This window comes from Apus apus, chromosome 4, assembly GCF_020740795.1.
Source record: "Apus apus isolate bApuApu2 chromosome 4, bApuApu2.pri.cur, whole genome shotgun sequence".
In the NCBI taxonomy this organism is placed as follows: domain Eukaryota; kingdom Metazoa; phylum Chordata; class Aves; order Apodiformes; family Apodidae; genus Apus; species Apus apus.
The window spans coordinates 74,960,067-74,984,703 of record NC_067285.1 but is presented as its reverse complement, the minus strand read 5'-3'; the positions used below and the strand labels follow the sequence as shown (position 1 = coordinate 74,984,703).

General features: G+C 35.4%; 1 protein-coding gene across 6 annotated transcripts in view; it reads right to left on the bottom strand.

Moving 5' to 3' along the window:
* The window catches only part of TLL1 (tolloid like 1), a 134,461-nt gene that overhangs the window by 73,693 nt on the left and 36,131 nt on the right, over positions 1–24,637 (bottom strand). For 4 of the 6 annotated variants that reach the window (XR_007889430.1, XM_051618952.1, XM_051618948.1 and 1 more), the window contains exon 2: positions 1,542–1,652. Coding sequence is in view for 3 of the 6 variants with exons in the window: in XM_051618952.1 (XP_051474912.1) it covers positions 1,542–1,652 (111 nt within the window). In the remaining 3 variants the exon portion in view is untranslated. Of the gene's footprint in view, positions 1–1,541; positions 1,653–14,196; positions 14,216–23,999; positions 24,019–24,637 lie in introns of those variants that run through there. The other 2 variants (XM_051618949.1, XM_051618951.1) reach the window with 2 other exon arrangements.

Here is a 24,637-nt window from a genome sequence, read left to right as displayed (position 1 = left end):
AATGAAAGTAGACAAATTTGATCCAAATGCACCAGTAATCCTCAATAGGATGATTCAGTATCCTGAATAGGATGCTGTCCACAGTAAAAGATAATACACAAGTCTCAAGACAGGTAAGGTAATAAAATTAAATAATAGAATATAAAATAACATTTTAAAACAGCTTAGAAATCTTTATATGGCAAGTGACAAAAAATTAACTGTGCAGTTAAGAAGAAAAAAAATAAAGAAAAACAAAAGAAAAACAAAACCGGAACACCAAAATAGAAAAAAACAGAAAAGCAAGAATAAATAGGAAAGTTAGCAGGCCTAAGAAATCACTTGACTGCATCCACTTAAGGGGAAATGACGGACCTTGCTCTCTACATTTTGTCAGCAAAACTAGAACCTGAAATACCTTAAAAGCCAATTAAACTATTTGTCGGGGGGAGGGGGGAAAGGGGCAGAAAAACTGCTGACTCAACATTTTAAAATGAAAAAATGAGTGGCTTTAAATGGAGATAAAATAATTTTCAAGCTGTAGTCTAACAAAATAGTCTAACATCAATATCTAACTAGGAAGCATACAAGTATTTTAAATATTGAAAGGTTACATTGAAAATTGCTTCTTTAGTCTGAAAAATTAATTTCTAATCATTCCTCAAAGTGATCCTTACTTAGGCGTACTAGGAATCAAGTTAATAATAACTCACTTCAAGAATATATAGAAGCTCCTCAATAAAAAAATATATTTAAATTAGACATTTACATATTTTCGTATAGCATTTTTTCCATAGTTTTTCTAAGTAACTTGGCTTTTTTTGTATTATAACCTGAGAGTTTACAAACCCCTGGTTATGAATTTACAAATCAGAGCCTGAAAACATAGATATTTTTAGACATTAGACATGGATTACTTTTTCTCCCTCCAACACACACATATATTTACACATAAGCAATATATCTTCATCTGTCTGAATATCCAACTGCCTGTGTCAATCAGATTGCAGCTTCCGGCACTATTGCACCGCATGTTAAGAATAGAAAATAAATGCGTGTTATAATGTCAGAGAAAAAATTATTTTTAGGCAGGGCAAATTCTAGCATAGATGGTGTGTTCTTTTGTTGCTTCTAGACCTGGATAGAGATCTGGATGGAACTGAAAAAAGAGCAAAAGGAGGGGCTGTAATCCAAGACTCCCAGTCTCACCTCCAGGATTCCACATATGTTCTCCATAGGGCATGTGGGCTCTGCTGTCAGCAGCTTTTAGTGACGAAAGCAAAGCTCTGTACAATTTCCTTTCCCACATGACCACCTGCAGAGCGGGCTTACAATTCCTACCAGCTTCTGCAGTTCAACAAGATATTATAAATCAGAAATGTCAGCTTTTCTCTTGTTTTCCCTAAGCCAAATTTATACTCATTTTTTAATGACTTTTTAAAGTCTAAACTAATTACCACCCAAACCATCATACTGACTTTTTACACTTAAAACAGAGATTGTCTTCTATACAGAAGTAACTAACATGAAAAATAAGTTAAAACAAGCTTGAAATATCATACCTGTGTTATGGCCAATTCTTTCGTTGGAGTGCTGCGTAAGGTCAATTGTCCTGTCAATTTGAAAGATTTTTAAGTCTTCATCATCTAAGGCAATATCTCCCCAAAAGACAGCTTTAAATAAAAAAGAGCTCAATTTAATTTAAGAATTTATTTAGACATGAAAACCAATCTGAAAACTAAAACACTATGTTACAATCCTTGGGGAAATATATGACAAATACATATTTATATCACATATATTTATTTATTGATCTATATTTTTATCCAAAGAAAGAAAAATACCTAGCATAAGACAAATAATTTAAATATTCTTCTAAACTCTTAGTCTTTTCAATTTCTTTATGGAATGCCTAAATGCAATCATTTAAACTATGTCAATCTATTAAAAACATTTCAGTATGTATGCTTTTTTTCTGTAAATACAACAAAATATAAAAGACACAGAAACATGTTAACATTTGAACTATGAAATAAAAAACATAAAGTACTGAGAAAATCTTTACATTTTGTAACATCTTCCTGAAAATAAGAATTAGCTGAAGTAACTTTTATTATGTTCCGATCACTTTCTATATTACATTATGTTTACCTCAGAGCATTAACATGTTTATCTGTTTCCTGTTAAACTGAATGATTTTTTTTTTTTCCCTCTTGGTTTATGTGTGCTTTGCTTTTATACTTAATCTCACTATTAGGTTTTTTTCAAATACTTTGCTTTTCAAAGCTCAAGTCTCTTTCTCTTATTTTAACCTGTTTTTTTTGTTTTTATTTTTGTGGGTTGTTTTCTCTTTTCCTGTTCCCTTTCAGGCTCTCTCAGGTTTTTTTCTGTTTTAATTCAACACAGTTAACTCATCTTCTGTAAGCTACCATCACAATCCAATGAACCAAGAGATAGGTCCACTTGCAAGAATTCAGGATCTATAACCTGACTTTCATCTCTGCCTATTCTTGCTCTTTTACCCTGAAATCTCCCTGACAACTCAAACTTGTCATTGAAGCTGAACTCAACAGGCCTTATCCTCAACTGCTGTGAATTAAGTCGAGCATATACCAATTAACATGAGCTGAAGTGGTTATTTATTACCTTTACTCAAATTCTTCTTTTCCTTCTCTTTAGTGCCTCTGTCAATAGCTCTATTATTTGTCCTCTGAGTCACAAAACCCCTTTGCTCAATCTTGGTGCTCTCTTCAATACTTTCCCTTCTTCATCCACAGGAAGACATACTAGCACTGCTTTGTTGCTTGTTATACAGTTCCACAGCATATTGCTTTCTTCATTTCCAGACAACTAAAACCTTGTCTAAAGTCCTGTTGTTATCAAAGCTTTCTCTCTGGTCTACTCTCATTTAATCTGACCCTAAATATTATTGTTAACTAGCATTCTTTTCTCTGTCCTTTATAAAATTTTGTAGAGACCATTCAACCACTAATATTCTCAGTAGTTTTGTATTGCTGCAGAAGTCAGCTTTTTCGTGTTACTGATGTTTATATTCATTAGCATTTAATCAAATCAATATAAAAAAGTCTTTACATAACCAAAAGGATACGTATTTCTAAAGTATTCCCAGATATTACACTACCTCCTCCTAACTCCATTATTTTTCTTGAATGCAAGGCAACTAGGAGAAATAAAATTGAAAATGTCTTTGGTCTGCCTTGTAAAATACCTCAAAAAACACATATCACGTACAGAGAGCTCCAAAATGAAAACAAAACTTTTCAATTAAAAGCATAACCAATGTCTTATGTCTTCCCTAAATACAGATGTATAATTTTTACACACACAAAAAATATAATGATTCTTAGACACCACAAGTATTTGAGACCTCTTCTGAAACTGTTCTGTCACTCTTAACATATTTCTGAACATTCTCAAGAACACATGTCCTTATGTTTACTTTGGGAACATCTCTCCTCTGGCTATCCCTGTTCTCACCAGTGATAGTTTTTCCACCAGGTCAAGAAACAGAGCTAACAGAAAGTCTAAATATCTTTTTTTCCTTAAGCTTCTAGGAAGATGATCTCAAATTGTCAGGGTTTTGAACAGTGAGGGGAGAAAGTCAGTAGTGTCCATCAGACTTGAGTTAAATATTACTTACTATTACTATTATAAACACCTTCTATAGATTTCTCTTGGATGTAATTCATAGCAGGGTACCAGTATAAGTACAATGATTGCAAACTTTAATAAGCAGAACAGAAAATACCAGGAAGAAACTATTAACATTTTGGTCTACCAAGATACGATGTTTTTTAGCAAAGGTCATACAGGTTGTCCACACCAGACTCAAGGAAGTGCTGAAGCTTAATAGAAAGCCCATTTTTCTTTCCTGGTAATACTGAGAGTTAACAAAAGGAAGATTCTGAATGAACAATAGATGATGAAAAAAATCACTAACAGAAATGTATTAGCAGAAATCACTTTGTTTTCAGTGTGTAATACTGGTGTATAAACATGAAAACCCAAGGCAAACTGAAATACAGAAAAATAATCAAGTAGGAAAAAAAATGGTGGAAAATCTCCTTCCAAGTCCTAATAATGCTTCTTTATCATTTCATTGTGGTAACGTTCACCTTGCCATGAATATACAAATAGCAAAAAACAAATTCTGTGACTTTGTCTGTCATAAATATACTTAATTTGTGTGCACACAAATAAAATGCACCTCAATGTTCAAGCAAGGTTTAGTAACTTTGTCTGTTGGGTAAGAAAGGAAAAAAGAGCTATGCTACTTTTGTCAAACACCTGGACTGCTAGCTTGTTTTTTATTAGCAATCAAGCACAAGGTTAAGTTTAACAGTAATATAAGCATAGTAACAGAACAATAAGTGCTGATGCAAGTTTGACATAATAGTAAACAAATAATCTGTGTCAGCAATCGCAGCTAGGTTCTCTAACATATTAACTAAACATGAGTTAACAGTGAAGAAGGAAATACATAGGATTATTTGTTTAAAAGTATAATGAAAACTTCAGAGCTTTCTTCAGGCCAGTTTTTTGACACAAGGTGATTCGGTTTTGCAGAAAAAGAAACAAAACACATATAAGACAAACATGATGAAAGGCAGAAACCTTGATAGAATTAGACTTTTGCAACATTTAATAAATGACAATTTGCTCTTACTGAAATAAACCTGTGCTTTTCTGAAGTAATTTCAGTACAACTGGGAAGATATGTACCTTGCAGAAGAAACAGCAGTTAATTGGATGCTATTTAATGTCAATGTAGTCCAAACAGTACGCAAGAATGACAGGGAGCTGATAACTGCTTTCAAAAACAAAACAAAAAACCTTTTTTTTTTTCCAGTGAAAGATCTGTGCTAAATATAAATTCTGCCCTTCAAAGCCTGAAGCACAACTTCCACCTGAATAATGCAAAAAATAAAACCAGGTATCTCTTAAAAACTGTTAAAGCCATCCTTTAATTTTTGTAATGCCTGTGTAAATGACAAACGACTTTGTAACTAGAGAGACCATATTTTTATCTCCTGCCTTAAAGTTTTTATGGCCTGAAACTATCTGAAGAAGTCACTCTGTATATTTCATCATGTCACACACCCATCTTAACCTTACAGAAAGCAAGCAGAGGATTGTTTGGGTATGCAAGGCATGATGTTAAAGACTTGGCTAAGAGCATGTTAGGATTAAGAGCTTTATTAGCTCCCTCTAAGAAACTTCAGACAGAATTGAGCCGTTCAGCTGTGCACCTCCCTCCTTTTTCACAGATACTTAATTCATAAATTCCACACAGAAATTTAACAAAAACATGATAATCAATTCACTTAGCATGAAACAAAAAAAATAGACAAAAGGATGGAAAAACTTTAAAAATTATCCAAACAGAACTCTAATGTACCCCTACTTATTTCAGGTTGCTTCATATTATCTCTTATCCTATTTATTCAGCAATCAGGAAAAGCTGATGTTTACAGGCAGCTTTTTCATTTAACTTGAAAATGCAAGATTTATTGTAAAAGTTAGGAAAGATCTGTTGAAAATCTGAGACAGCATTAATTACAGTGGTAAAGTATTTCAAATATTTTTAATTATAAACAGATTCTTAATAAAACAAGAAAATTGATACTTTTGTCCAATGATAAATAAAGAGATATATACCCTGTCACACCAAATTTCATGCAACTTTGTTTTTATTGTGGGGGACTTTAGGTTTTATACGGCCACTACGTTATGCATTTACACACACTCAGAGACAATACATGCATCTGTTTCAGAAAGATGGACACAAACTGATTACAGTAAAATTTCTTTGTAACAGTGGAGAAGGATTTATGTGGAGCAGTTAAAACTGAAAATATTTTTCACCAACGTGTGCAGTTCTTTCACAAACCTCAAAGCCCTGAGCCAAACATCATCTTCAAAAAGGTCTTATTTTATTAAGAGACAAAACCCTGCCATGCAAAGCAGCTAAGTTTGCTACATCTCAACAATCAGTTCACAAGTATGAAAACAAACAGGAAAATAAGTAGGTTGTAAAAGCTATCTGCCATTCAGAGAAACATACCTTAATGTCACCACACAAGCAATGTGAGTGGAAAGGAAAAATAATATTATCTATAAAATGCATATCAAGCACAGGATATTGAGCTACATCCTACTACTTGTAACAGGAACAATTATTTTATCATAAATAATTAAGCTTCATCTGCAAAGCTTTCATTGCTGCTCTCTTTCAACAAGGCCATCACTGCACCAAATATCCAGTATTCTAAAGGGATAAAATATGCTACTAAGGTTAGGCAATATAAACAAATATTTAATAAATAAATAAATAATTATATGTAAACTATTCTCTATATATGGATGTATACACATAGTATGAATCAATCAGAATACACAGGACAAAAAATCCTTTCATGTCTTTCTAGAAGAGGTTGGAAGTCCATCAAACAAGAAAGAAATCATGTTGTGAAATCCATGGGGCTGCAATACGCTGCAGGATGGCTCATTCTGGGACTTGAACTATCAATCAACTTGTAAGTCTCTGAAATATTTACATGAGTATATTCCTTATAATTGCAATAACAAAATTATCTACATCTAAATTCCTACATGACTCATCCTACAATTATTAATTTTTAAAACTCAAATCCCAAACCACCATTTTTAATAGGATATATTCCTGATAGTATTCCTACCAATACTAGTAACAAAGTACAAAATGCAAGGAAGTGAATAGTGCTGGTGTTCGCCCCCACAACACAGCAGGCAAACCACCTAAGCCCTGGGCTGGGCAAGGTACATGGGCACCAGCAGGGACTATTGTGACACCCTCCCCAGAACAGGGCCTGTTATGATGACTGGGCAGGCTAGGAAAAGTGTTCAACTCGGGTACAACCACCCCACAGTTAGTAAGCTGGTGAAAATAAGATTCGAGGAATTCTTTCTTAGACTTGTTTAAAGTAAGATATTAAATGTGATCTGCAACACATGCATTTCTTTGATCCATGAACAGATGCAGAATTGTGACAGGGAGATTACACCTGCACCAAGATACCAATGAAAAGATTAAAGTAATATTAGCAGACATTTCAAAAGCAAAGCCTCAGATTTTTGTATGCTACTGAGAGTAGATAGCAAAGGAAGTTTATGCTTCATCCCCTTCATAGAAGCTCTCAAGAAAGAACACAAAAGTTCATATTAACTGAAAGGCCAAAATGAAATCGGAGAAGTCCTTTTAACATCCTTTGATGGGAGGTGGAACACCCAGCACTTTTCAAAGTCTGACTACTAATTCACAATGCAAGAGGTGCCAAAAAGTGTGTTGGCCCAGGCTCAGGATAGATATTCATCTAAACCCACATCTGCAGCGTTTCCAATTAGCAGCCTCTTCTGTGCTGAGCCATTGAGTACTTCCTTGTAACAACACAGCTCTGTGAGTTATAGCCTATCTTGGTGAGTCATTTTGTTCCATACAATCCATTCATGGCTTACATAACTGCCTCTAACTCTGAACAGAAAAAGGAAAATTTAGAGCTAAATAAAGAAAATTTCACCTCATAACCAGTAAGGCAACATATGCTACAATAATTAACTTCACTATGTGTTCTCGCTGTCTTCAAATCAGTTCAGTCTTTACGTTTTTCAAGTGGAATATATTTTTCTTAGAAATTGTTAAAATTAGAACAAGACGGGGCAAATTAACAGCAAATGATCTCATGTGCAACCACAAGCCTAAGACTGCAAGTCACACCCTGAAGTCTCTCTATCATTGTCATGGTTGCTATCTTCAGCCATAACTATGTGATTAATTTCCACGTTACTATACAGAGCCCACAGAACTTTCAAAGAAACTTATGAATTGAAATAGAAGTTTATCAAACATTCGATTAAATTATTAACCAAATCAGTTTCACTTTTTATTGAACAATATTACTGCAAAACTAATTTCACCATGCAACACTCAAGTTTTCACATTACTATGAGCCAGTGTTAGTGAAACCCCTTGGTTTACTTGAAAGAAGCTCACATAGACATACCTGAAAGGGATGCAACACCTCTAACTGGCTCATTCCATATTCTTACTTACTGTAAAAGTATATTATGTAAAATTGCAAGCTCATCAACATTCATACAAATTTTATGGTACAAGACTCCTGCTTCAAGCTCCTAACCAGAAAAGCATCCTTTTCCCTAAGGAATGCATCATTTCCACTTCTATCAGAAATGAAAACAATGATAGCAAAATACTTCAATAATCTCCAGACTGTATACCAGATAGAAATACATTCCTCCACTCTTCTGAATGTGGCACATCTTGATAACATCTATATAAAGTTACCCTGAACATAGGTATACATAAGACATAAAGTTATCCTGAAGTCAGCTAGCATGTGTATGGCAGTGATGTAGCTTTAGAAGCACAAATTTTAATGTAATTTATTCAAATCCTCAAAGACTCAGTTTCCCTGTTAACATCATTACCTGCAACTCACCACTGTCCCATGTCACCTGCTCTTAGAACCTTCCTCTAGGTTCCCCACACAATCCCCTCAGATTTCTTCTTTTCACCATGTGTTGACATTTACAGGTAGGGGTGCTGGCAAGGCATCATCCCTGTTAGGGCCAGGTTACACTTGTGGAGCCCCATCTGTGGCATGTAGCCACTGCAGCTCCTTCACACTGGTCTATAAACTCTGCAGGATGTTATTAGCAAACTGACCCAACTAGGACAGAAAAGCACAACTAGGTATGAGCTGACTATGGACATTAAAAAAAAGCTGTAAAGCCATAAAGCCAGCTGGTTCTAGACATCCTTTCCAGGCATGCAGCAATCAGATCATACAATAGACGGGCTATGAGTGAAGTGGCATCCAACACTGCAACATGTTCCAAGTTTTTCAAAGCAGAAAACATCTCCAAGATAAATCAATACTCTCAAGGAAAATAGAGTATTTGTGACATCCTTCATCAGGGTAAAATCTTCACTTAGCAAAAGAGGCATTTGTGGAACTTGATCTTGGTGAAAGGGGATACTAACTTGCTAGAGATGTTTCTCCATGTCACAGCATAAATCTTAATTTAAAGATGTCCATTTCCTCTGTGCTGACTACATTTTTCAATCTGTTTTTAATTTGAAAGTAGCAACTTTTTCAATTCCATTTTTTTCTGCTTCCTTTTTTGAGGGAGAGCTTTTATATTCCTTTAAAATTAGTCAAACAGACAAACAAAAAAAGTCTTCAAGAAAGCAAAAGCTACTTTGACAGAAGTAACAATCTCAAGTAAAAGGACAAGCTTCACTCCTAAACTTACTGAACAGTATTTTGAGGACTCTGACAATTCAACAACTTCCCTGTGAAAGGTTTGGAGCTTGGTTAAACTGTTCGACCTGGCAAGCTCTGTGACTTCCAGGAACTATTTTCTTTTTTTTATCATCATCAACACCAAACACACTTTTTAACTGATAAAATGGGTTAGCTGCTGAATTTGAATGCAGAGGACACTGCAGAGCAAACAGAAAAGATGCCTGCCCACTCCACTGGCAAAGCAAGCAGCTAATCCAAGAACTTTCTTCATCACTGATCACTGCCTCAAACCAGATATTATCAAAAGAAGATAAATACTCTTAAAGAGATCCATTTACCCGCCCTACTATTAACTTTTATACAATTATTTTCTCCTATTGCTAGTTTTGAGACTGTAAAAAGAGCCAAAATTAAAAACAAACAAACAAAAAAAACTTGAGACATGATCATTTAAAGAGTTATCAGTCACTTTGAAAGGAAAGCCACACTAATAGACCAGTAGCTCTCAAAAAGACCAGTGATTGCCAGAAGCACAGGCAATCACAGTTAATTTTTCTTACCATAATAAATGCTGACCTGCTTTGGATGAAAATGTGCAAAATTACCATGATTTCCTGGGTCTGTTACTCTTTCTGTCCCCAGGTAACAGAAGCAGTGAGGAAAAAACTGCTTTCTCCTAGGAGGGGTGTACTTCCCTAGCAGAAGCCACTGTCCCAGAATTTGCTGAATATTCTTTTAGTGATAACATACTATAATTGCTGGCATAGGAGGAGAAGGCCCACGGATCATGAAATTTTTTGCTGCCCACAGTCACCTGCAAATGCTGATTTCTGCTATAGCTAGCTTTTTAAAGAAGGCTAAAAAATTACATTGTGGGGTCAAGAGGGGTGTGGAGGGCAGGAAGAAATTCAGGTTTCTACTATCACAACAGTCATCATTACCCCATTTAGCCTTATATGACAATTATGATGTTCTAACATTCATCTTCATTTCACTTTGAAGCTCCATTATCCTGTGAATAGCCTTAGGGTAAAGATCTACACAGTTAATTATATGACTAAGCCTTCTTACAGTAGAAAGAACAAACTATGAGGCAAAATTATCACTCTTAAAGTGATTTCTTGAAGAAAACATATAATGCATAAAAGCATGAAACTAGAAAGAGCAAAAGTCCTTGTTTTAAAATTAAGAATAGAAATGAAGATCAGTATTTAATTCATTCTATTTCTTAAAGAATGGAAAACAATGATAACTTCAAAAATAAGCTGCATCTAGAAGAATGAAGAAAACCCTTGTTGGAAAGAGAGTTGTTGGTCTGAGCATGCCATCAACATGAAACAGCTGTTGGGGTAAGACAGACACAGCAGCTGCTAAAGGGTCTCCCCAAAGATACAAGCCTTAGACATATTCATTTTAACACCAAAAAACATAATAACATCATTAAATCAAGTAAATTACCAAGCTTACTCATAAAACATGTCACAAGACAAAGGATTAAACAAACAATTTATTCTTTGCCATTACACCCATATTAACAAACTGTATCTACTTGGTATAGAATTTTGTATAACACAGCTGATGTTTTACAGCTTTTTGTTTTCCTCATGCTGACTAAACTCCAGGTCAAAGCAGCTTCTCTAGGTTCACAAAACAAATTACATTTTCTAAGTGAAGTATCATGCCTTTCATAAATTTTTCAACATGATTAACAACACTTTTTTTTTTTGCTCAGAGCATACTTAGTTATTTTTAAATTAAAATAATACTTTCATGACCATGAAACCACTGTTCATCACTTCAGCACAGTACTAGCTGTCCCAGAAACTGGATTAAATCTGTTCAGCATGGTTATTAAAAGAAAAAATAATTTTCTTGTTTTACTTGGCAGTTTTTAAATATTATTTTTCTTCTAACCAGAAGGTAAAAAAAGGAGTCAGAAGCTTACACATACAGATTCACGCACATGAATGCATTTGAGGACAGAGGAAGTGTTTCTATGCTACTCCCTGTTCAAAACACAAATCAATTTCTAGTTTGATTACTTTGATAATTCAATCTTGAGGCCTCTCAGAAGAGAAGGAAGGAAGGCATCACTGCCTGAAAATAGGAAACTGCATCATAATTACCAAACAAACCATCACGCATTGAAAAGAATGTTCATTTTGTTTCCTGGAGTTTTGCAGCTCTTGTGGTCTTCATCCCAACATGGTTTAGTGTAACTTGTGAAGAGCAAGTGGGATTTCAATGTTATCAGTAAAGCTCATGTAAGTAAAAAATCATGCAACCCAGTGAAACATAGCCACTCTACAGACTAGGTAGCTGCAAGCAAGGGAGACTGAGTGAAGCAAGAAAGTGAAAATGAATGAAGCACAATAGAAAAGAGCTACAAAGTGGAGAAACAGTGAAAGAATGTGACAACTGGGATGACTATTACCATGCACAAGGCAAACAGCTACAGAGTATTTAACTTCAGCCACTTACAATGTTTTTTAAAAAAAAAGTTTTGAGATTTTTTTTTTTAGTGAGGTGGAAGAGCTGGAAAGACCAAGATCATTTAAGACTGCACCTAAATATATTTCGGAGGACAGAGGTAAAATCCTTTATATCCTTTTCCACTTTCTAGACCTTTAAAAAAGAAAACTAAATTCCTACCCATTCAGTGGAATTGAAATAGTTTTTAATAGTAAGGATTTCAGAGACTAACTTTCCCTGGCGAAGAGAGGATGGGGCAAACTGGGCTCAGCATAAGGATAGCCAGAGCCAGCAGAGCATAAGCCCTGCACAGCAGCCTGTGCAGGAAGCAGCAATAGCTGTTCTGGGGATTTGGAGGGCAACCCAGAAGGCTAATTTCCTAAAAAAAAATTGGGAATTACCATTTAGCTACAACATTTCACTTTGGAAGTAACCAGTCTTCATTAATTTTTACAACCATCTTTCCTCTCCTGCTACAGGCTGCTACTATGAAGTAGAAGTGGACAAGGAACTCGGTAATAAATTAGATAGCTCCCTTAGTAATTTTGCTGGGCTGAGACAACATGAGTGCACACATTTGAACAGTAACCCCTTCTTTAACACCTAGCATTAAAATATAGTAAAAACATCACATTAATATTACACCATAGCAGCACTGATCTATGCAGAAACCCCCTCCTTCGGTACCTTTTCCTCATCTCTCAGAAATGAAAAAAATGTATTTAATTTTCTGACAGACATAAAATCCCAAGTAGGCTAAAGCAGTACCTCTAAACCAGAAAATCCCTGAATAATCATTAAATGCAACCAAAGATTTATTCAGAAAGCCAAACGGCGCAGAAAGGAAAGTGCATATCTGAGGGATTATCTGGCATTCAGGATCTAGGTTCTCCTCATATCACATGAAGTGTAGCTCCATTTGCACCATCTTGAATTTAAACAAGGGGAATTATTAAACTGTATACAATTAAAACCTGATTTAGGCTTCAGAAGTGATTTCCATTATCAGCTGCAGTCTCCTGCTTAAGTCATTTTTGTCACAAAATTCACTTATGTCACTCCATCTCAGTTTTTAGCACATCATTCTGAGACCTGACTCTGTGGAGGAGATGAAGAAAAGTACTAAACAGCTCTTAATGCTGCTTTTTTTTGGCAGTGATCCTGTGCATAATACAGCAAGTTCTGGGTGTTGGACCAACATGACTCTATATTCCTGTCCACATACTCAACAGATGTCTTCTACCACATATTTGTGTTACCAGAGTACAAATTCTAGTCTAAAGAGCTAACAAGTTGAAGCATGATTTTGTTACTCTATTATCCAGTTCACATCATGGTTTAAAATAGAAATGATGAGTCCCATTCATCACAAGTATTTTGCTTGCTTGTTACTGAATGCTGATTTTTTTTCTCAGCATCTGTAATTGAAGGGGTTGGGTTGTTGGGGTTTGTTTGTTTGTTTGTTTTATATTTTTTTTCCCATGGAGACTCTGCACAGCTGTTGATTATATTTTGGACACAGCAAGTAAAACAGAAAAGGAAAAAATATTCACAGGGTCAGTGAGACAACATTGAATGAACAGCAGAAAAAATCCTGATGTTATCTAATGCCTAATATCAAGCTATAAATTAGAATTTAATGCTCCATACATCTGAATCTTACACAGCTTAATATTCTGAGCTATTTCAGCCTTGATAGTACTTGAGACGGAATTTATATAATCACTCCAATGTTTTGGCTCTCGGTAGATATAATGAAACCTCATCTCAGTTTTGCATTTGTTTCCTCTTAAAAAACACACTTCTTCTACAGAAAACCAGTCCGCATAGCTGCTGAAAGTTTTCTTAAATCCTTGTTTTTAAACAGTAAAGAGTGTTAGCCTGTTGTGAGTGCTCTGCTGCAAGCCAGAGGAATCTCTGCCCCGTTCTGAAGAGAATTAAACATGCTGCACACAGTCCAAACTTACTCCCTAGGTTTTGGCACTGTTGGTAATTCATGTATCATCAACACAACTTAAGTGGGGGAGGTAAAAAGGAGAGCAACAAAAAGCAAACAAACAAACAAAAAATCCAACCAACAAAACAGCCCCAGCTTCAGCTTTCTCCTGTGCTTACAGTTTATTTACGAACTTCCGAGGTTGCAACTGCTATCACTCCTCCTCAGCTGCCACAAAATGTATTAGCTTAAATTGTATTTATTTGCAGAAGTATTTCACATAATGACTTAAGAGTTTGTCACTTGTTAGCAACTGATTATCAAACTAATGTACTAAAAGCAAATGAAGGTAAAAGCAATCCAATTACAAAAAAAACCTATGAGTCTCGTGGATTTTATTACAGACAATCTCATGGTGTAAAATGGTAGCTATGTAAAAGTTAAATAATTTCACAGATCTTCAAAGAAAGCAAATAGTTATACCTTGGTTAAGCTTCTCATTCCCAAAAAATCAGCCTCAAGCTAATCTTCACTTTAGAAGGCATTTTAGCTTGTATGTCAAACAGACACACTTAAGGGGCCAATCCAAATCACACATCCTGACTTTTTCTCCATGTCTGCTATTCTTCTTACTTTAATTAAGGCACTGCAGCTCCTTCTGTACTGCTTACCACCAGATTTCTCAGACTGCTTTACAATAGCAGCCCATATGTTAGCAGGAACAGCGCACCGTGGTCCATTTGCCATCCCGCTGGCAGACATCGTGTCTCCCCTTGCAACTGCAACAGTCTTAATTACAGCTGCTATTTGCATGAATAAGGAGATGATAGATACTAAGTATTTAATAGTTTTACTGTCTTTGATACTACTGCCTAGTCTCAGAGTATTTTTAGATGTCTTTTAATACAATTCAGCAGCTGGAACAAAGGACATGAGCCAAGCGCAAGGTTTGTAGCCAGCTCACCCTGGGCTAGCATGGTCTGCTGGCCATGAGGGATGTGTCTTTTGACAGCAACACAGTAGTGCCCTCAAATAACCTCTTAACATATCTCTGGAAATGGGAATTACACAAGATACTGCAAATATTAAGCTCCCTTCAAGCTCAGAGGAAACAAAAATACTTCATATAGCTAACATACAGAACAAATATACCAAATTTTCAGATGACTGCTATTTAGCCTGTGGCATTTAGGGTCTAGTATTTCAAAATTCCCTGACTATTAAGAATTTTTGGAAACAGAAAATTTTAATAAGCTCCTTAACTCCTATATTATCTTCAGTCTTTCTTTATTCTTTTATGCTGTCAAAGCAAACTACTCATAAACAGGAATTAATATGGAGAAAACAATACAAAAAGCACTTAATCAGCTAGAATCTGAGCACTCAGAAAACTTGTTGCTGTACCACCTACCCCTTGTGTAGATCATACATTACTTTGTTTATAAAAACTGTCTCTAGCTCCATGTCCAGATGTTAAAGGAAAAATCCTATATTATTAAAAGGCATACTCCTGTAAATAGTTGAGACACTTCTGCGCAATGTGTGAAATTGGAAAAAAATAAAAACCAAACATGCAAAACATACACCTTCTTCTACCCACTATCTCTTGTCATATGCATCCTAGTCTGTAAATCATAATAAAAAACATCCACATTTTGTCATATAAAAATTGTAGCAGTTCACATCCTTGTTATAAGCATGTCCCTGAGTTAAGACAAGAGTAACTGAAAATAGAATTCCTAGTAAAGAACAAAATGGAAGGGTTTGCATATCCAGTGTCCTGAAGCAGTGTTGTTTATGCCAGCCAACTCATTGGTCTTTGGAAATGACAGTGCTCAAATAACACAGTGTGTTCCAGGACAGAAAAAATTTCAAGTGAATCATCCTGAGGACTGGAAAGGAATACCTAAACTTTAATTTTTCAGTTCCCCACTGAATACCCCCACAGTATCAAATGTATCTGTTTAAAGCTATTCTTGGAAGGATTATATGACAATATTTCAGATTGTGGGTTGGTAGCATTAATACTGCTTCAAGTATCAGACAGATGTAGCATTACACTCCTATTGTGAAAGGAAGTGCCTTTAAGCTGTAAGTCACTCTCCAAGAACATGACTCCCAAAAATAAAAGAATTTTAGAACATTACCACTACTGGTATAAATACACCTAAGAAGAATTCATTCAAATATGTTATAAAAATTAATCTGTAAAAGTGTCAATTAAAAGCACCTTCACATATGTGAAAATCACTGACATTTGTAGTTCACAAATAAATCTTGAAGTTGTCTAGTGCTGAGAGTATGTTTTTTTCCATCCCTGAAAAGGAAAAAAGCTCAGTAATTTAAAGTTATTCAGCTTTTGAATACAATCAGTAGAAATGGATCAGCAAAATCTTTTAGAAATTTCACACTAATTTTCAACTGCATTACTGACATTAATCTTTGAACTAATAAATATCTAAAGAGGTAGAATACAGACAGAAAACTCATGTAGTCAACATGACAGAGTGAAAGATAAAGTCCTGTATGACAGGACGTGTTTGTTTTGGTTTTTTTTATTTGTTTCATGGCAGACAAAAGGAAGAAACCTAGCTCTATATTGTCAATATACCCAAAAACTCTCTTTGTGGCATCCTAAAAACTCTTCTAATTTTGATGAATGTCTTAGAAATTCATGAATGCACAAGGGACACTTCAGAGAGCGGTAAATGACCTAACCCAAAGTTTGAGAACAGAAGACATCTTCATGTGCTAAAATGACTTCATTTGTTTTCATAAAACATAGGAGGAACATCTGGAAGGACAGGAAAGTATTCTGGAGGTTCATAAGACATCAGAGCTGAAATTAGGGGAAGGGATTTGGAGTTTACGAGTTTTTTCAGATTCCTTATTTGGCTTTGGCAAAGGGGTACATCACATTTCTGAGACTTAGAGGAAACAGGCTAGAAACATGGAGTCCAAAACTGGATGGTAAGGCTTGCAAGGTCCTACAAATTGTGAGAAGCTATAGTAGATTAAAGACCCTCTAAGTGTGGATCGTAAGAAATTAAAACAAAAACCTGCAAAAGAAACAGCAGTATTATACCACCTGCATCAACTCTATTTGGAAGAAAATACCAAAAAGCTTCTGAGTCACTAAAACAAATACTTCTATTCCCACTTCTATGCTTCAGTGACTGGACCGATCCAATCTGTTTGCGGCAATCTGCGATGCCTCAAATGGTATTTATTGGATTTGCACTTTAAAAAAATGATCTTGAAAAACAAACAAAACATATCGGGAAATAATGTACCCAGATAACTCTACAGGGATAGTTTCAGTAATAACAAAAATCCTGAAAAGCAAAATGCAGCTGCCATTGCTCTCATCCCACAGGCTGTACTGAACAAAGAGTAGTGCTAACTACTGGCTAAGTAATGGTGATAACCAGCCCATACTGTCTCCCAGGACCCAGTACAGAGCTGCACTGTATTGCCCAGCATCTCACATGCCGCCTCTCAGAGCTATCCCATGGGATTTCTCAGGTGGTGTTGCCCTACAAAGAACACCCCCAGCCTCTAGCATCAGCCATCAGCCAAGCTTCACCTGCAAGTGTGAAAACACCGATAGGCTAGACTGTAGTCAGTGGATCAACAAATATGTTTTCTTCAGTTATCAAATTGAATATAATTAATTTCACATGATAGTATGAACATAAAATTTCTTCCTAATGATTACACAGTTTTCCATGTGATAAATGGATTTTTCCTGTTCTCCATGTTTCAAAAACAGAACTAAAGTTAGTAATGGGTTTCTGTTAATTTATGTTGTTGGGCTTTCCTTTTATTTAACTCCCAAAACATAAACACTGAGTGGGTGAAAGCAGAAAATGTAACACATTGTAACAACTTATAAAATAATATATCTGTTACTTTTTCCATGTTAGTTTCCAGTTTCTCTGTCCAGTAGTATCCAAATTAAAAGTCCAATCTTATTTTCAATCAAAATTTTCATGGAATACCCAGAAGTCTGGGTTTTTTAACAGTACAGTGCATAGCAATACAATATAAATACAATATAAAGATCCCACTCTGCAGTTTTGTTAACATATAAACTGGCCAAGTTACTGAATTCAGAATCCTGCTGGCACCATTAAATTTATCATATGCAACTTCCCATGTAAAGAACCATTTTAAAAACAGTGCACTCCCTTCACTATTCTTACTAAAAAACTTTTTTTCTGTGACACTTCCAATTTGAAGCTGACCTTTCTTACTCGGCTTTAGACTTATGTTTTGCAAGACCTGTTAATGCTACCACTCATTTTTCATAAACCAACACCACAAATGCAAATATTGAGGTCATTCCTACTGTAAAAGTCTAAAATACATCAAGTCAGAGCATACAATTTTCTGACAGCGTTACTGGAATTCCTACCATGCAATAAAATTCTATAAAAGGATTTAATTTCTATCATACTTCATGTTTCCAAATAATATGAATGTTAAATGAAAATGATTGAAGCTCTACTGCACAGCAAGATAGAGATAGATATGGCTTAAAATTACTAGCAAAATAATGAAGATAAGTGGATCTTAAAGAAAAGCATAACGATGGCAGGAGTTAAGTTATCGCACAAATACTACACTGAGAGATAAAAACAATTACTTTAAAACTTTTAAATCTCTAGGTTAATATAAGATTTATCTTTCATTTGGTAACTATGTCACACTTTCACGTCAAAAACTAAATGTTTCTTCCATACACAATTGAAGCAATTATCTCCATATTACTAGCATTACACAAAGCCTGTTGTATTAAGCTGATTAAAATGGCTTTTCGACAAAAAGAATCATAATTAACTACAAAGAATCATCATTCTGCTGCATCTTTTTTCTTGCAAACATTACAACTTATCTTAAAGATATTTAAATATTTTTCAGCTAGAAGAATATATCAAAATATTTATAATTGCATGGGGCTACCATAAATATATGCAATATGAAGGGCATGTCATAAATGCCAAGTGACGTGGACTTCTTGCTAAATTGAATCCACAGTGGTCCAAAATATAAATCTCAGGTGGATTTTAAGTTCATGTGTTTAGAATGTGTGTGTTCTCACATGCACTTACATATGAAGAATGCAGGACACATTATGAGAAGCCAGATATTTCCACTTGACTGGCAAGTGAAAGGCAGTTCTTGGCCACCTTCTCAGGCTCTGTGTATCTCTGGCCACTTCATCAGAGAAGCATTTGGCAGGTGGATCAGACAGAGCTTGCTCAGTTTCTTATCAAGCTGACAGCCTTGAGAAACATGAGAGGGAGCTGAGGAAAAGCCCAGGGTACTCTGGGGATGCAGCTGTATAGAAACAATAGAAACCACTAATGACCCACTTACTGACTGGACACGGAATCAGCAGAATGATGAATAACCAGGTAAACACGATTTTTAGTGCAATAATATGGCCCAAAAAGTGCAAGCTATTTTAACGGAGGGATGGTAAGCACAGTAAGTATTTTACCTGCTAAACAAATTTAGCAGATCACTGGCAGAACAGCTAGTTCAGCATTGAGATGTGCTCTCTCAGCAGAATGTTGACAGATTGGAACAGGTTCAGAAAGCATTTGTGCAAATGATTTTTCATCAGTATAATGAGACCTGAGCAACTCAGTCTATTTTACTTAACAGAAAAAATGTTACATGATTTGATCATCAATAAAATATTGTAATGAGAAAATTTTTATTCACTGTGTGATTTTTCTAACTCCAGCTGAGAAAGGACAAAGCAAACAGAGAGAAACTGATAACAGAAAAATTCAAATGAGATGAAACAGACTACTATGGAAAACAACCATGCTGAGTTAGGAAGGCTCTATAAAACACTACTGATCATAAGTTAAACACTTATTATCTTTTATCTTTTTTTTTTTTTTTTAAAGGAAACTCTCTGTCAAGTCACAACTCTTTTCACTCAAAAAAAAAAGGTACAACAACTGAACTTTCCCAAATTATTGTGGTTTTTATCAATTTACATATTACTATATGATTCCTAAAGTTCACCAAGAATGAGATTGTATTTTGCACTTTAGAAAAAAGAGTTGCAACTAAATCCTCTGCTATCTTGAGACAAAAGAAAGCAAGGAAATGGACAGAGTTTTAGTAAGCAGTTAGAAGAAAATATGTTTGCTGTAACAATCACAAAAGGGAATTATCAATTGAAAATACTCCCTTTATGGCCTACTTAACTCCAGTCCAAAACACTGTATTTGAAATAAATTCTATCCCTAGATATGAAGTGAAGAGAAACAACTGTCAGTGCTCTACAGACCCCACAGAAGAACAAAGCCTCTCCTTAGAGGCAGTACAAAGGAGCCAGTATCTGGAAAAGAGACCAGGAGAAAAGAAAATTACTCTTACATTAATTTATCAGAATTAGTCGTCACCAGAATTTAAGTAGTTTCTTAATCAAAGAAAATAACATTATTGTGTTCTGGAAAAGTAAATTATCTAAGTTTCAAGAAAGACGGAGATAAACCAGGTATCTAGCACGGGCAGCTGGAATTACAGACTGCTCTCATCATCTTAATCTCTGAAGACAATGTGGAACCTCTCTCATTGTCCCAGAGGAAAAGTTTTACCAACTCAAGAGATTTATTTATTTTTTATATTAAGCTTCAATATGCACATTCCAAGTGCTTTCAGAAAAACCCAGACTTTAGCATTCATAGCATTTAAGCAAAACTCTCGTTGGACAGATCCTACGATGTTTAACAAATGTAGAAAATAAATCCCAATAGTTACACAAGACAGTTTCATAGGACGATTTAATCAGCAGACAAACTGTCAGAATATTTTCATTCTCACCACTTAGTGAGAGGTCAGGATAAACACATCAAGGAGACAGCCTAAGTTTCATGGATCTGGCTTCTGTTGTCCGTCCCTGATGCCTGGCATTTTGCAGAAGAACTTAGCTTCATTCAAGAACTTGTTAAGGTATTGGTGGTAATCAGCTAGAGTCAGTAAGCACACTACAGCTGACAACAAAAGCTGTCATCACAAAATGTAGCCATCCCACTTCTGAGCAGGTTTGGTACCAGCTGGAAGGTTACTTGCACGTTAACATCACACTTCCCAATAGTTTCTACCTCAAACCTTTTGAGTACCCAAAAAATCCCATCCTATATACAAACAGCTACACTGCAGAAAATGCAGAAATTTATAAATCCTGAACTGAAAAGACAGAGCAAATTCTTAGCACCTGGTTTTTAGTTGGTTTTGGTGCTTTGACGCAAATATGCCTTATTCTTCTGAAGCACACAGGAAATGACAGTAAAGATTCACAATAATCTCATGAACATTTAGTTTAGGGTAATCACAAAAAAGACACACATAACAAGATTTGACTTGTGGTAAAGTTATCTGGAAAACACAGATCTCTTGGATAGACATGATGGACAGATAAATGAACTGTTTTGATCTGCCCAGTTGTGTTCTTCCCATCAACCTATTTGATCTGGCAAAGTAATCTGTCAGTGAAGCAAAGGCAGCTTTCAGGAATGGCATCTTCGGTATTTTCCACTGAAGCAGAACTAAACTTCTGAAGTAATTCTGTATTATGATAATGAATGAGGTGAAATGTAACATGGAGCACTGTACAAATGGTATTAATAATGCACCACTGAAGAAGGCATTCACCGAAAATGCAAGTCCCAGAAGCACCATCTTCAGCAGTGAAATACCACAACAAAGCAAAAATCCCATGTCAGCACTCAGCAGGAAAAAGCAAAAGCACATGACTGGGTTGTCTGTCTGATTTGTTTGGAAGACAACGTAGGTTGCATTTGAGAGGAGGAAAAAAGAACACAAAAGCCTTAACAGAAATTTTGCCACCACAAAAGACAAAAAAAACAGCTGAGCAAATTTTAAAACATAACAAATATTTAGTGATAAACAGCTACCAAGGATAAGTTATTAATTTTCTATCAGTATTAGCTAGAGTTCATTAGTGTATACAGTGTACAGCTATGTACACTTTTTCAGTACTTGCAATCTAACACTGCTTGCTTCTTTAATAGTCAACAGTACATGATTATTGAATGTATGTACACTATGATATTGAATATTATGGCTCTGACATTCTTTAGAATAATACAAAACAGTTTTCTTTCCTGAGAAAATTATGCATAGAATTTCTTCCCTGCTATTTAAGAAGTTTTAAAATTCTTTCAATTGGTTTTGAAGAAAAAGTAACTTTTTTCCCCCTAATCTTACTTGATATATATTTCAAAGCTATATAACAAGATGTTACCTACAGTAAAATACCTTAAAAAGCAAAACTCTCTTGGAAATATATAGTAATATATTAATCAGAAATAGCAAGGAGCTGGTTTGATGGTGCATTTCACACTATTTTGATCTGTCAACAGATCACCTACCATATACTTGTAAGAAAAAAATAATGCAATCAGTTAAATGGTAACAATAATTGGCATTTAACATATTGACTGTTCCATTTCTATTATTTCTGTCCTCTCTTTTTACTTAAAGCAGAAAGAAGCAGATTACATCTGAAAAATTAAGGCCCGCAGGTAAAACATGAGAGTTAAATTTAAGTACAAATTGTGTAAATAGAGCTGGAAAGAACTCAGTCCACACTGAAATTTGCTTTAGGTCTTAGAATAATTTTTTCAGTCTTTGAGATGTGGAAATTTTTTATTAACCTTTTCCCATTTTTCCACTCACAATACAGTGTACAATCTCAAAGAACAGTACTTCTGTTTTTTCCCTATCCAAAACTGCTCAACAGTACCTACGTCTAGAATAAATGTAATTAATTTTTTCCCATGCACTCTTGTGCGTTTCTGTGTACAACGTAAATAAAAGTAAGTCTTAGTAGGAAGCATGAATGAAGAAGAGTGTGTGATACTTATAGCTGAACAGCAGGATGCAGACTACCAGGAAAAAGTAACTAAATCAATGGTGAGCACTCACAAAACGTAAGCCTATTTGGCAGAACTGCAGCAGGGAAACTAGGTAACAAAAGGTTGGCAATGTGCATTCTGCTCTTTAATAGAAAATATATCAGATAAGCTAATAGCCAAATAGTCACATCACATCATTCCTCATAAAAACATTGGCAGAAATAACTGGCAGTCCTAAAATTTAATGGTAGTTAGTTTGGAGGAAAAGCTAATTTGAAAACTACACGAAAGGAAAAAGGGAGGAAAGGGGGGGAAAAGGGAAAGGAAGAAAAAGTATAATTCATTAATATCATTTTCCATAAAACTGGTATCTAGCCACTGTTAGACATCTCACCACAGTAAAATGTAAGACTATGCCACTAGTAATACTCATGGTTTTCTCTGTAAGGTCTGCCAACAGACATTCACTAATCAATTCAAGAAACAGATATAACACTATGGTGCTTGGGGTTTTTTTCAAATACAGCAACATTCATTTTAAGGTTCACTTTCCCTTTTATTTTATACATAAACCTAATTTTTGGTTTGTAGTATAAATATGAAACAAACATTTTGGAGGAGCTGAAGCCTGCACACTGGTGTGGGCTCTCTTCAGTCTCTCCCACTGTATTTCACACAAGTTGATATCTTAAAAGAAAAGTAAGTTTTCCCACAAAATACTGCATTTTGCTTCTTATTTTGGGCCTTGTATTATGATGTAATTATGACCAGAATAAATAAAAATTTTCTACATTAGCTCTATGTGAAAGAACATAAAAAATTAAGTGAAAATAAGAAATAATAGATATACAGCCACTTTAAATATTTTCTGTTACAGGACTGCTTCCACTACTTATTGTTACAAAACAGGTAAAAGCTATTTTAAAGTAATTTCCTAGATTTTGCTTTAAAGTAAAAAGACAAATCAGTTTCCAATATGGACAACAACAAGGGCTTGTAGCCTGCAATTATAGCACAGACCTCTCTCAGATGAGATGCGGGACATTAACTGGCAATAGAGAAAAGCTTTCATCCCAGTGAGGGAAAGGGCCCCCAGACCAAAGTGCTAACTCCAGCAGTGTTCAGGGGAGTCCTGGCACTATTTCTCTCTCTTTTCTCCCACCCTGGAGGTGGGATCTGTGCCACATTTTTGTGCCTTCAAAGGAGAGAGAAGGGTTGCCGAGACTATGGTTTTATGAAGTAAGCCTGGCCAGGCTGTCTGCTTCTCTGAGCTTCCCAGGAACTGAGAACTTTTTCTCCCAAGAGGTATTCTGAAAGGTTGCAGTGATATAGCTAAGGATAGGAGGTCAGACTTGACTAACTTTCTTCCTTCTAACTCACATTGCTCTGTCCACTCTGTCAGCCTTCAGCATAACGTGATCTAATGCTTCTGTGGCAGCCTGGAACCCCTTCCTTGGAAGACCCACATTCAGGCATTGATTTGGCAGGTTGACACCATTTTCCTGAGAAAAATAAGAAAGCAAAGGGAAATGGTGTATCTAAACTGTTTAAACTCAACTAAATCTGAATAAAATTAGATAGGATTAAGAAAAGGTGTTTTTCTAGCTCCAGAGCCTTTTCTCCTCCAAATTTTAAAGAGTTGCAATGTATTAGTTTTCTTCTATCCCATCCTGTTCTAAAAGTCAAAGAAACCTTAAAATACCACAGGTGTAGTAATCCACTTCAATTATAAAATTATGGACAATGCATTTGCAAGAATTTGCAGTAGTCCTCATTCTTTAAGTCTACAATAAGACACAGAGGACAAAATGGATAAATGGCATAAAACAGATCAGAGCACTTGAGGGAGTAAGGGACACCGCTTCAGCACCAAAGTCCAATTTTGGTCTGCAATCAGTAGCTGAAATCCAGTCTAGAACCTGTCATCATCATTGGACATTACTATTTAACTATGAGGAACTCTATGAAAAGTGTGTTTGAGAAGCTCAGTCCACTACCCAGCAGACATGTGCTAACAC